The sequence below is a fragment of the Sarcophilus harrisii genome, chromosome 4 (genome assembly GCF_902635505.1).
Source record: "Sarcophilus harrisii chromosome 4, mSarHar1.11, whole genome shotgun sequence".
In the NCBI taxonomy this organism is placed as follows: domain Eukaryota; kingdom Metazoa; phylum Chordata; class Mammalia; order Dasyuromorphia; family Dasyuridae; genus Sarcophilus; species Sarcophilus harrisii.
Window position 1 is genome coordinate 269,458,986 of NC_045429.1, and position 13,361 is coordinate 269,472,346.

Genomic DNA, 13,361 nt, shown 5'->3' on the forward strand with positions numbered 1-13,361 from the left:
GAAGGAATTAGTTGAGAAACCGAGGATAGGATCATAGGATCCTAGGTTTGGAAGTAAATGGAATCTTAAGTGATCTGGTCCAATCATTTCAATTTACAAGTGAGGAAACTAAGGCCTAAGGAAATTCCATGACTGACCTTGGGTCACATATATATAAGTGGAACATATATGATTCAAACCCAAATCATTTCACTTCAAAGACAGTATTTCATCCACTATAAATAATGGCTAACCATGGCTACAGAAAGTATAACTATAATTAGTATTGTCATTTTTTAAGTTATAACTGACTCTTTGTAAACCCTTTTGGAGTTTTCTTGGCAAAGATACTAGGGTGTTTTGCCATTTCCTTTTCCAGCTCATTTGATAGATGAGGAAACTGAGGCAAACAAGGTTAAGTGAGTCCAGGGTCACACATCCAGTAAGTATCTGAGACTAAATTTGAACTTATGAAGATGGGTCTTCCTGATATCCAACCCAGGATTCTATCCACTGTACCATCTAACTGTCCTGACATTGGGTCATACTAGCTGCCAAAAGTATAATAATATTACTGGATATATATATATATATATACATATATAGATATAGATATGTAGATATGTATGATGTATACATATACATACATAACCCATTAAGGTTAACAAAGTAATTTCCATTCATTATCTCTTTTTTTTCCTACCCATACAACTAGTAAGCATTAGTAGTGATATTAATAGTAGAGAAATTAGGATCATAGGTTTGGCACTGGAAAGGATCTTCAGGGTCTTTTAATCTGACCCTCTAATTGTATAAACAGAGAAACAGTCCAAGAAAGATAAAATTACTTTCTTGAGGTCCCCTTGGCAGCCAGGATTTGAACCCATCACTTAGGTCCAAATTTTATGCTCTCTTCACTGTTCTGTACTGCCTCTTAATAACAAGTACCCCTGATTCTGAAAGACCGTTGAGTCAGTGTGAATTATACAGTAGTTGGAATGTCTCTAATTCAATTCAAACCCACAAATGGTTACCAACATTCAATGTCTTCTTTGAGGGGCTAGGGACACAAAGGTAACTCCCCTAATTAATATGCATTTATTAAGTGCCTCCTTACCTGGGCAGGGCATTGTAGATTGTAAACTCTTTAAGGGCAGGGACTGTCTCACTTTTGAGAGCTTAAAATTTACTAGAAGTATGAGCATACCCATAAATAACTATGTTGGAGTGAGTGCAGTGCTTAGGAGAGGTCACAGAGGCTTGAGAGATTACCGGAGGAAAGGATGACCTAATGAAATCTTAGGAGAGAGAGAGGAAAGGAAGAGAGGGAGAAATGGAGCTGGGCAGATATTTCTGCCATCTGCCTCTGTCCCTCTTATACTGGCAGGAAACCCAGAGAGGACGAAGGCAGAATAATATGTGCATGGAAATCTTCCTAAATGAAAAAGTCAGAGTTCAAGGAAGGAATGGGAAGATGTTGCAGATTCTCTGTTCAAAAAAGAAAACGCCTTTTTAGTCATCACCTTAATGTCTAATTTGCACAGAGTTGGCCAGATGATTAGCATCATGGTAGAATAGGATTAAGTGGTGGTGATAATGGATAGAATGCTGGGTCTGAAGTCAGAAAGACTCCTCTTCCTGAGTTCAAAATCAGCCTCAGACACTTCCTAGCTGTGTGAGCCTGGGCAAGTCACTGAACTCTGTTTGCCTCAGTTTTCTCATCTGTTAAATGAGATGAAGAAGGAATGACAAACCACTCCAGTATCTCTGCCAAGAAAACCCTATATAGGGTCAGGGAGAGTTGGCCAGCAAGGCCACACCAGAAAATGTGTTGGGAGTTAGGCTGGTGTGAAGGTGGAATCTGCAAAGGTGCATGTCAGAGGTTAAAGTATTTAGATTGTAAGGCGTGACAGAAGGGAGATGGGTTTGGAGGTTTGAAGGAATCAAGGAAGACAGGAAGTGCGGTGGGAGGCAGTACCAAAGAGAAGAGGAAGGGATGGAAATTAAGGAGTTACATGGGATTATGCTGGAAGGATAAAAGAGTTGTGAGGCTAAATGAAACTAGGAGGAGGAAAAAGGTAAAGGGGAAGATTGGGAAAGAGATGGAAGTTAAGGATTGCAAAAACTGGAAAGCACACAGGAGAGACCACAAAGGGGAGGTACAACTAGGAGATGAAGAAATGAGAAAGAGAAGGGATGAAGAGAAGGGATGGGAATGTAAAATGGGAATTGTTGGTTTCAAAACTCTAGGGCAGCATCCTTTTGTCTAGAAATCTCTAATAAATGTTTAAAAGGCCTCATGCTTGAGGAGCCGTAAGTGATACTCCCTACAGGCATTCCCCGATCTTCGGCCCCTAGGATGCTCCTGTACCCGCCAATCGCCATGCATGTTCTGCGTATTTCACACCTCTCGTTTTGTAATCCCCCCACCCCCTAAAATGCAAGCTCCTTGAAGAGAGGGGCTGCTTCAGTGCAGAGCCTCGCAGTGCTTGGCACACTGGGCTTAAATAAACGCTCATTGAATCTCGGAGCTGGAGACGGGGTAGCACGGGAGCGGGTGGGTATCGCGGCTGCGGGTAAAGGGTGGGCGGGAGCGAGGTGAGTGGAAAGGGGGCTATAAGGAGGGAGGCGAGCGCTGGGGGAGAGATGTGGGCGTGAGACGCGTGTGTGTGTGCGTGCGTGCGCGCGGATGTGGGGCCTGGATGGGGGGCGCGGTGCCTGAGGCAGCGAGCCCAGCCGGGAGGGGGGCGGGCCGGCGGGCGGGCGGGCGGGCGGCGGCCCCGGGGGAGGGCGGGTTCTGCCGGCACACGCCGCCCCTGGCAAGCGGCCTGAGCGCACCGAGCCGCCGCCGCCGCCGCCGCCGCTCCCTGGTCTGGCCCGGAGATTCCCGGAGCGCTCGGCATGGATGCGGCTTCCCTGGCCGGCCCCTCGGCCCTATAGGGGGCCGCCCTGCGCAGCCCCCAGCTCCGGCCCGGGTCCCGTAGGATCCCCCGGCCCCGCTTCCCGCACTCCGCTTCCCAGGCTGGCTGGGCTCCGGGGCGCACGGCGCCGTCACCCCCGAGGTGAGGGAGGACCCTGGAGGGAGAGCGCGCGGGAGGGGGGCTGGGGGAGGCCAGGGGGGAAGCGATTGGAGGCAGGGGGCTCAGAGGCGCGAGGCGCCTTCCCGAGCGGCGAGGGGGAGATTGTAACGTGGGGGTGTCTCGGCCCTGTGCCGTCGCCAAACCGGAGCGAGGGGTGGGGGCAGCTGTGAGAGGCCGGGGGGGGGGGGGGGGGGGGGGGGGGGGGGGGGGGGGGGGGGGGGGGGGGGGGGGGGGGGGGGGGGGGGGGGGGGGGGGGGGGGGGGGGGGGGGGGGGGGGGGGGGGGGGGGGGGGGGGGGAGAGGGAGCCCAGTCACAGGTTGGGAGGTTGCCCCTCCGTCTGCGACCTTGCCGCCCTCCCCCCTCGGCGCCTCTGCTCTAGCCCCCTCCCCTTCTCTCTGCTGCCAGAGACCCTTCCTTACAGCCTGGGTACACCCTCCCGACTCCTACACTGCCATTCTCCATTGTGGCGCCTGGCATCTTCGCCCCCTACCCCCTGTCGTCCAGGTTCTGACCTCGTCACCCTGAATCTCTCCCACTCCCGCCATCCTCGCCCTTTCTCCTTATCCCTGTGCCCCCCATTCTGTTCTGGCGCTGTCCCCTTCATCTCCACGACCCTTGTAGGCTAGTCTCCTTCTGTCCCACAGGTGTCCGTCCTCCGTCCGTCCCTCCTGGGGCCGGCGCTGACCATGCCCCACGGTTGCCGCTGCCTCCAGCTCGTGTCTCTACTCTGGATCCTGGGGGCATCCGGACAGCCCACCCCTGGTGAGTGTGGAAGCTCCCGGACCCCCGGAGGCGGGGGGTAGGAAAGCTGAAGCTGCCGGCGGACCTCCCCTCCCCCGTGATCTGACCAGTAGCCTCAGCCTTAGTCCCCTGTTCCCACACTGACCTCTGCCGGTAGAAACAGGGACTACACCCATACTGACCATCGGTGTCCTTGAGAGGGACCCAATGAATCTGACCCTTCCCAATCCAGGCCCTTTTGGAGAAGAAAACTCCTTGTTCTGATCCAAGAAGACCAAGATCCTCCTCACTCAAAATGTAGATTTCCTCCTTGGGGTCTACATTGATTTGTGCCATCTCAGAGTATTAATCTTATCTTTTTACTTCCTGTAGCCAATGATTGTAGTTCCCATTGTGATCTGGCCCACGGCTGCTGTGAGCCAGACGGCACTTGCAGGTAGGTGCTTGGGATCTCCCAATCCTTAGTCTGCACTCAAACCCTCCCCATGCCCCATTCTCCCTATTCTTCCCTGCCTCTCTCTCTAGATGCTCCCTCCCCTTCCCACCTACAAGAGGCCAAAGGGTCTGGAGGCTCACGCTGCTTCTGCTTCTTCCCTCAATCTCAGGAAAGGGGAGCAGTAATCCTGTGGCCCTCCTTGCCTTTTGTGGACTGCCAGCACTTAGTGTAGTACAACATTTATCTCCCATCTCTGTATTTTCACTAAATTCCTCTTCCCTCTAAAGTTTTTCTCCCTGGGTCAGAAGGATGAAGGGAACAGATGGAGGAGATAAGTAGGGTTGAAGAGAACAGAGGAAGTACAGCCAAAAAGGCAGGAAAAGGAGTTGGGATGGTTTAGTCAGGATTAGAGAAGATTGGAGGAATCCTAATGGTACCTATATAGATTCCCAGTGCTACTGGGACTTGTTTATAAGAAAGGTTGATGGTAAATGACAATGGGTGAGATTGAGGTTGGAACAAAAGAAGAGCCCTTTGACTAGATTTTGTTTTTGCAAGTTGTAGTAGGATTTAAGAACTGGAAAAGTACATGTTTCTCAGTATATGAAATGTGAAGAGATGAACTTAACTTTCCAAAGCATTGCTAACTTTGTATCCCTCTTAGATGGGCTCACTGCAGGATTGTATACAAAATCCCAACTTACTCACTTCTTTTTTTGGGGGGGGGGGGAGAGGATGCTTTGACTTTTATTCCCTGAAATTTCCCAAAAGAATAACTTGTGCTTCCATCCTCCTCCCCAGATGTGACCCTGGCTGGGAGGGACTACACTGTGAGCGCTGTGTCAGGATGCCTGGTTGCCAACATGGCACTTGTCACCAACCCTGGCAGTGTATCTGCCATAATGGCTGGGCTGGCAAATTCTGTGACAAAGGTGAGAATGGGCATGGAAACACCTGCTGAGCCCTTCAGGTAAAGTGGACCTAGAGGGGAAATGAAAAGAGACCTAAGAATACGAATTCTTTAGGTTTCAACAGCCTTTTACATTTTTATAAAAGACTTTCATATTCATTCAATCACTAAATCAACAAGTATTTATTAAGCAGGTGCTTAACACACTCTGTTTTGTATGGTAATACAAAGTATAGGCATGATGTAGGCATTGTGTTTAGGATAGTGATACTAAGAAAGGCACAAAAATAAAAACTCACTCTTATTCGTTCTTTACAGTAATAATCCTGTGAGGTAGGTGGGACAGTCTTAATTTTAATGGTGAGAAATTGGGAGAAAAACATTGTGGGGCATGGGGAGGAAGAAAGAGCACTGAAATGAATTACTCAAAAGCTCATCAGCTGGTAGCTGTCTAGAGCCCAGGTCTCAGCACCTGCCTCCCAGAATGGCATGGCTTTCATTACACAGCAATGATCTTGAGAGAAGGAACGTGGCTAAGAGGCTGACCAAGAGAAGGTCCCAAAGGTGGAAGCTAGACACGGGCTGAGGCGAAGCTTCAGAAGTCCCTAGGCTGTACTTGGTGAAGGGTGGAGGGCAAAAGGCAATTCCCCAGAGGCATCCCTCTCTCCCTTCCAGATGAGCACATCTGCACCAAGCAGCCGCCCTGCCAGAACGGAGGGAAGTGTGTGTATGAGGGGGATGGGGAGTACCACTGCGTGTGCCCACCAGGTTTTCACGGGCATAACTGTGAGCGCAAGACTGGGCCCTGTGAGCATGCTGGGTGAGTTGCAATGTAATTGGCCAGATAGGGGCTTGGGTCAGACTTTAAGGTATTAGAAGCAGCTAGGGTGGTGTGAGGGCAAAGGAGCTTTGTGGGAGGAGGGAATAGGGAGTATGTAGAAGGTGAAGGTGAATGGATTTGGAGAGAGTCACAGAAGCTTAGGGTGAAAGAGAGACCTCAGAAAAAATGGAGTCCAAACTTCTCTGTGTGTAGAGAGGCCAGCCAGCCCAGAGTGGGGATGTGAGTTGGTCCATTGTCACTATTAACTCTCTCCTTTCCATCGCACCCTTCTCAGGTCCCCTTGCCGGAATGGTGGGCAATGCCAAGATGATCAAGGCTTTGCGAAGAACTTCACATGCCGCTGCTTGGCAGGCTTTGTGGGGCCACGCTGTGAAGTCAACGTGGATGACTGCCTAATGAGGCCGTGTGCCAATGGTGCCACCTGTCATGATGGCATCAACCGCTTCTCCTGCCACTGTCCTGAAGGCTTTGCTGGCCGCTTCTGTACTATCAACCTGGATGACTGTGCCAGCCGCCCATGCCAGCATGGTGCCCGCTGCCGGGACCGTGTCCATGACTTCGATTGCCTCTGCCCTGATGGCTATGGGGGCAAGACATGTGAGATTGCCCTCCCAGCCCTGGACCTCCCTACGGAGCCAGAGAGTGCTGCTGGATCCACTCCTGCAGCTGTGGTTCCTTTCACGGTACCAGCCCCCTTCAGCGTGGGGGCAGGGCTGCTGCGGATCTCAGTGAAGGAGGTAGTAAGGCGACAGGAGGCAGGCCTAGGGGAGTCAAGCCTGCTTGTGTTAGTGATATTTGGGGTCCTCACTGCCACCCTGGTCCTTACCACAGGGCTGCTGATCTTTTGGGCATGGTGCCATGGCCACTGCCCTGCTGGGCTCTGCTGCTACCCTTTTCGCCAATATGCCATACCCCCCGAGCAGCATGACCAGGAGTGCCAGGTCAGCATGCTCCCTGCCGGAATCTCCCCTCCACCTGGCTCCCCACCTGAGCCTGGCAAGACCACAGCACTGTGATGGGAGTTGGAGGGGGGCAGAAGGGGGCCCCCTCTCCATCTCCTTCCTCCTCACACCTCCTCCCCTCCAGAGACAGTTGTGGGCTCCCTCCCCCCCCGCCCACACTGAGGTGTCTCAGCCTCACATCAGAAATGCTATTTTTTTAAATACACAAATTGTTCAAGAGAAGTTTTATCAAATAAAATTACCAAAAATGACAGTGAGTGATAGCTTGTGCTCCCACGGCTCCTGGCCCCAAGTGGGGCCAGCCTGGAGCCCCATGTCCAAGGTTCTAGTCCTGGCCCAGTCAGAGCTCTCCTCCAGTACCAGCAGCTCACAAAGGAGGATTGGTATCAAAGAGAGCATCCTGAGGTGCCCAGGCAGGGATGCTTGGTGAAGGAGGGCCTGGGGACCCCAGGCCCAGATGACCCAACAGAGGAAATGGAGAATAAACATCTGTTCATCACCTGAGAGTAAAAGCCCTAAACCCTCCCACATGGAGAGAGAGTCGAGGACAAGTGAGGAAGAGGGAACCACAACGCCGAGGCTCAGAGGAGGCAGGGCCATCACTGACTGCTCTGCAGCAGCTGCTGGAACAAGGAGTAGGGCTGACTCCTCAGGGCGGCAGGGGTGTCCAGCTCGGCCACCCTTCCCGCCTGCAACACCAGCACCCGGTCTGAATTCAGGATCGTGTTGAGCCTAGGAGGCAGGTGAGGGTGGGCACTCTGTGAGTAAGGGATGACCCTGTGCTACTCCCCTACTCTCAGATTTCTGACCCACTCTGAGTGGTCTGGTGTCCACTGCTGGGGGGGGAGTGAGGAGAAGGCTGCTTAGGGGCTCCCCTGAGTTGAAGGTGAGACAGCTCCCACCCATGGTATCTGGAGAGGGACATGGCCTCAGAGGAGACAGAGATATCTCCTCAGTAACTTCTGGGTAGTCCCCGAAGAAGGAAGGAATAAAAGGTCTGATTCTGGCCTGCCCCCTCAGTGGAACCTTCAACACTGGCTTAGTTTCTCCAACTTCCCCCCATCACCCTTAGAATGCTTCCCTGGCCACCCCACTCCACTGACTTACCTGTGTGCAATGGTCAGAACAGTCTTGTTAGCAAAACGATTGCAGATTGTCTGTTGGAGCAGCTGGTCTGTCTTCTGGTCCACACTAGCTGTGGCCTCATCAATGCACAGGATCTGGGGGGAGGGAGGGTTATGTTGGATCTGGATCCCAACCCAGCATCCACCCCATCAGCCTCCTTGTCCAGCTCTGCACAGGAGGACTGAGCCCTGATACAGCCAACTCCTTTTGTATCATCTCCCCAATAATGCCGCGGGGCTCTTCCATCTCCCTTTCAAGGCCACCTTTATGCTCCTCTACAAAACCCTAGCCCCATTCCTTACCTTGGCATCTGTAAGGAGAGCTCTGGCCAAACACAGTAGCTGCCTCTGCCCCAGGGACAAGCTCCGTCCCCCCTCACTCAGCTCACCATCCAGACCGCCTGTTGGGCAAGGCTTGGTCATCCCGAGAGGCCCACTCCTCCTGCAATCTCGTTCCCTCCAGCCCCCTACCCCCCTCACCTCTGGTGGGGAACTATCCTCAACCAGCTTCTCCCACTGCTGGGTCCCCAGAACTCACCCAGGGGAGCGATCACCTCGCTTAGGTGGCACTCTTCCAAGGCCTGCCACAGTGCCTCATCCTCATGGCGACCCAGAGGGTCCAGGTTTTCTCGGACCGTACCACTGAACAAAAAGGGGTCCTGGGGAATGATGGCCAGTTGGGACCTAAGAGGCAAGGAAGGGAACAAACAATAGGAGCTGGTCTCAGGGACTGCAGGTATCTTCTGCTTGGCCCCAAGGTCCATTCCCTACATATGAGCTAGAACCTCTTTAATTCCTACCTTTGAATCAACCAATGGAAAACATAAAATAGTGAGAGAGTTTGCTTGCTCTCTTGGGGAGGGCAGTGGGAAAGGAGGGAGGGAGAAAAACTTGGAACTCAAAATCTTACAAAAATAAATGCTGAAAACTATCTTTACATGTAATTGGGGGAAAAATACTATTAAGTGGGGAGAAAAAAAAAAAGAGCAATCCCAAGTGCACCTGCCATGGAGTCGGGAGGACCCGAGTTCAAATCCAGCCTCAGACATTTACTAGTGGTGGGACCCTGAGCAAACCACTTAACCCCAATTGCCTTAAAAAACAAACAAAACAAAAAAAGAGGCCTGAATTGGGAGTTCAGATTTGACTTTGAATCCCCGTTCTGCTATTACTCACTACCTGTGTGACTTTGGGCAATTAATTCCCCTGTTTGGGCCTGTATCCTCTGGAAAGTATGGAGGTCAAACTAGATGACCTCTAAGAATACTTCCAGCTCTAAGCTTTAGGATTCTGTTTTGTATCTAGCAGTTTATTAGGCACTTTGGGGATGAGGGAAGAAAATAAAATATGGCCGTAAGTGGTTCAAATTTCCTCAGGGGACAGAACTGACACTCATGAAACAAGTCTAGTGCTTGGCCCTTTAGTATTCAGAGTGGACAGATATCAGGGTGAGCTGGAGTAGTCAAGGCAAAGATTAGATTAGAACTATGTTGTTTAGAAAGACAAAGATTTAGCTCAAGCCTTAAAGAGGATGCACTGGGTAGGAGAAAGAAAGGAAGGCCTTCTGGGATAGAGAAACCAGCATGAACCAAGAGAGAATTCACAGTGAACATGGAAGGGTTCTCAGGTTGCTGAAACTGACCTGAGTCAGGTATGGAAGAAACAGAAAAGAAGATTGGAGAAGGTCTTGACAGCCAAGCTTAGGAGTTTTGATTTGATTAAGATAGCTATCTCTAGCACCTATCATAGTGCATAGCACTTTAAAAAAGGAATTTAGCAAATGCTTGTTGATTGGCTAACTAATTGTATTTCTTTGCACAGATGCTTTTCCATCTCTCTCTTGGCTCCCATTCCACCCACAGGACCAATCAGTCTTTCCTGTTCCCCAGCTTCACCAAACTGCCCCATTCCCATTCTTTTTGCCTTGAAGCCCCATCCCAAGCCCTCTAAGCTGATGCAAGAATCCCAGGAGCGGAAGACAGCCCCAGTTCCAACTCCACCTGAGAGCTGACAAGCCCAGCAAGCTGGTGTCGACGCCGTCCAGGAGTATACACCCAGCACTGGGCTCCACCAACCGAAACAACACCAACAGCAGGGAAGACTTTCCAGAACCCGTCCGGCCCACAACGCCTATCTTCTCACCAGGCAGTATGCTGAAAGTGACCCCATCCAAGGCATTGGGCAACCCAGGTCGGTAAGCCAACACCACATCCCGGAACTCCACATGTCCTTGTGACAGCCAGTTCACTTCTACCTGTGGTCATTAAAGGGAAGGAAGAAACAAGGGAGAGGGTGATGCAATGTGGCCAACATGAGAGTAGCAGGGAGGTGAAACAGTGAAGCAAAAATGGAGATGAGAAAGAGATAAGGGGAAGAGATAGGAATGATGGTGGGGAGAAAAGTGGGAGAATTGGGGGAGATGGTAAGGTACAAAAAAGCACAGGAAGAGAGGGAGGAGGTGGGTTGTGGAGGGGAAGGAAATGAAGACAGATGGAAGGGATGTTAAAAAGAGTGAGAAGAAACAGTAGAAAGAGCGAGAAAAGATGAGGTAGGGAGGATGGGCATAGGATAGAAATGGTGAAGGACACAGAAGATGGTGAAATTGGGAAGATGGTGAGAGACAATGAAGAGAAGAGGCCGGAGATAAGGAAAAATGGGAAGAGAGAAATGGGTGAAGGCAAGTGAATGAAAAAAGACAGTTGGGGGAACATGAGAAGAAAGGGAGTGGTGAGGAATTAAGATGTGTAAGAATAGCTTAGCCACTGTCCCAACATAACACCCTCTTCTCCACCTAGAAGGGTTAAGTTAATCCCCAATTCTCCTTATTTTGTCCTTGGCTCTATGTTCTGCTCCACAGAGAAGGGGCTGTCTAGGACCGAAACTATAGGGGAAAAGCAAATGCTGTGTTTTGGGGCTCCGAGGTGGGGAGAAGGGAAGGGGCTTCCATACCTGTATCTTCTGGCCTTGGGGCTCACTGGGCAGGTCACATGAATATTCTTCCAGCCGCTCCACACTCACCATCATGGCTTCTGTTTGCGTGAAGCTGTTCACCAGGCCTGAGAGAAGGCCAGTCAGTGACAAGGCATAGGACAGCGACAGGCCTACCAGTCCTGAGGAGAAAAAGAAGGTGGTGAGCCTGCTAGGGCTGTTGGCTGCTCTGGGCTTGAGGGTGCCTGGCTACTGCTGTTTTTGCTGCCACTTCCAGACTTTCTCTACTACTGAAGGAGGCTGGGGGGGGGAGGGGGGGAAGAGGTGACATGCTGATATTATTAAACTTTGAGTTTCTTAAGGGAAGGGAAGATGGCTTATTTCATTTTAGTATTTTTAACACAGCACAAAGAGTTGTTCAAAATAGGTACTTAAAAATCTTTGTAGAAACTCTTTCTATAGTGGCAAAGAATTTAGAAATTGAGGGCATCCATTTCAATGGGAAATGGCCCAGAAAGTTGTGTTATGTGACGGTAATGTGCTATAAGAAATGATGAGCAGGCTAATTTCAGAAAAGGCCAGAAAGACTTACATGAATCTATGCCGAGCAGGCCAGGAGAGCATTGTACACAGTAACAGCAACACTGTGTGATGATCAGTTATGACACACTTTGTTCTTCTTAGCAATACAATGATTTGAGAATTCTAAAAGACTCATGATGGAAAACACTATCCACATCCAGAGAAAGAACTATGGAGTCTGAATGTAAATTGAAGCAGACTATTTTCACTTTTTAAAAATTGTGCGTGTATGTGTATGTGTATGCTCTTCCCCTTTTGTTCTGTTTTTTCTTTTACAACATGACTAATGTGGAAATATGTTTACATGATTGCACATGTATAACCTATATCAGGTTGCTGTCTTGGGAGAAGGGTATGAGGAAGAAAAAATTTGAAACTCAAAATCATAAAAAAAAAGAATGTTGAAAACTATGTTCACATGCAATTGGAAAAAATAAAATACTATTTACTAAATAAATATATCTAAAACCCCCAACAAAATGGGTACTTAAACATTTCTTGAATCAGCTTGTATATGAGGAAAAGACATGTTTTTATGTGTATACATATATGTTTATCTACACATATGGCAGAATAAAAGGAAGCAAGCTGAGAACAGGGAAAGGACCCAGATAGGGACTACAAGAGGGTAGTTCCTATAACAGGTGAGGCATTTTATAAGTGGGACCAAGAATGAGGGGGCTGAGGTAAATGTGGGGTCAGGAAGCAGGGCCTAGGGAGGGAGGGAGGTACAGTTAATGGAGGTGGATGGAAGAGGGAATTAGGGCAGAAAGTTCATTGATAGAAAACAGAAACACAGGGAAAAGTTGGGAGGAGACGGGAGGGTTTTTGGGAACAAAGATGGCACCTGGGTCAGCGAGGCGTTGGTAATGCTGGATGAGGGCAATGACGGCAATGGCGCTGACCACAGTGGCACCCATGAGCTGCAGCCGTATGTCCAGCCACTGTAGGCAGGCGTGGGCAGCAAACTGGCAGCGCTGGTTGAGCTCCAGTAGTTTTTCATTCTCTTCTTCAAACCTAAGGGCCAAGAGCTGAGCTTTCTCTCTCCCACCCATGTGCCAAGGAGCAGCCTCAGGGGGTGGTTCTCCTCCTCCTTACTCCCATGTCTAAACTCAGAAGGCTTCAGCAGTGGAAAGGAGATGGCTGCCTTATGCTCACACTCCCCTGGGTTTTCGCCTCCTGGGGCCCTTCCCCTCCAGGCTTTTTATCTCCCTTCTCTTTAGGACCCCTGCCCCTTCTCCTCTGAGGCTCCTGGACCACAGTTCTTCCCCACCATGGGCACCTTCTCCTTGAGCTTCCGCTCTGTCCATCTCCCCCCAGTAAGATCCCTGGACGGACCCTCCCCAGCGGAGAGCTTCTGTCCCCAGCCCTGGCTGGGAGCCCTGCTTGGTGGGAGCCCCCTCACCTGCAGGCAGCCCGCGCGGCCCGGATGACGCTGAGGCCAGCCAGGCTCTCGGACAGGTGGGTGTAGAGTGGGGAGAGGGTGAGGCTGCCCAGGCGGCGCAGCTCCCTGGAGGAAGCACGGTAGTGGCGCTGCACCGAGTAGTAGAGGGCGCCCAGGGGTGGCAGCAGCAGCAACAGCCAGGGCAGCCCAGAGCCCAGGATGACCAGCAACCCCAGCAGGCCCGCTGCCTGGGCCAGCACGATGTTGAGAACGAAGGGCAGGCTGTCGTCGGCACAGGCCACGTCCGAGGAGAAGCGGTTCAGGATGCGGCCCGTCGGGGTGCAATCAAAGAACGTCACAGGTGCCTGCGGATGGTCGGGGCAATGACGCTGGA

General features: G+C 50.9%; 2 protein-coding genes across 5 annotated transcripts in view; one reads left to right on the top strand and one right to left on the bottom strand.

Moving 5' to 3' along the window:
• The first annotated feature begins 2,967 nt into the window (after positions 1-2,967).
• On the top strand, positions 2,968-7,061 carry DLK2 (delta like non-canonical Notch ligand 2). The gene is made up of 6 exons (XM_031964806.1): positions 2,968-3,041; positions 3,704-3,821; positions 4,173-4,236; positions 5,038-5,168; positions 5,822-5,966; positions 6,262-7,061. The coding sequence occupies exons 2-6, from the start codon at positions 3,746-3,748 to the stop codon at positions 7,001-7,003; spliced, it is 1,158 nt and encodes a 385-aa protein (XP_031820666.1). The 5' UTR covers positions 2,968-3,041; positions 3,704-3,745; the 3' UTR covers positions 7,004-7,061.
• A 97-nt stretch (positions 7,062-7,158) lies between these two features.
• ABCC10 (ATP binding cassette subfamily C member 10) overlaps positions 7,159-13,361 on the bottom strand; it is a 37,223-nt gene continuing 31,020 nt past the window's right edge. For 3 of the 4 annotated variants that reach the window (XM_031964803.1, XM_031964801.1, XM_031964802.1), the window contains exons 15-22: positions 12,989-13,332; positions 12,431-12,600; positions 11,023-11,183; positions 10,074-10,327; positions 8,612-8,757; positions 8,377-8,474; positions 8,057-8,169; positions 7,159-7,681 (exon numbers count right to left, since the gene is read on the bottom strand). In XM_031964803.1, the coding sequence (XP_031820663.1) occupies positions 7,549-7,681; positions 8,057-8,169; positions 8,377-8,474; positions 8,612-8,757; positions 10,074-10,327; positions 11,023-11,183; positions 12,431-12,600; positions 12,989-13,332 (1,419 nt within the window). In that variant the 3' untranslated portion in view covers positions 7,159-7,548. Of the gene's footprint in view, positions 7,682-8,056; positions 8,170-8,376; positions 8,475-8,611; positions 8,758-10,073; positions 10,328-11,022; positions 11,184-12,430; positions 12,601-12,988; positions 13,333-13,361 lie in introns of those variants that run through there. The other variant, XM_031964805.1, reaches the window with a different exon arrangement.

What these genes read in the sequence shown, in the direction of transcription:
- DLK2 (XM_031964806.1), top strand. Translation starts at nt 3,746, where the DNA reads ATGCCCCACGGTTGCCGCTGCCTCCAGCTCGTGTCTCTACTCTGGATC. An exon ending in ATCCGGACAGCCCACCCCTG is followed by an intron (nt 3,822 to 4,172) that starts GTGAGTGTGGAA and finishes TACTTCCTGTAG; the next exon opens with CCAATGATTGTAGTTCCCAT. An exon ending in GGGCCCTGTGAGCATGCTGG is followed by an intron (nt 5,967 to 6,261) that starts GTGAGTTGCAAT and finishes CACCCTTCTCAG; the next exon opens with GTCCCCTTGCCGGAATGGTG.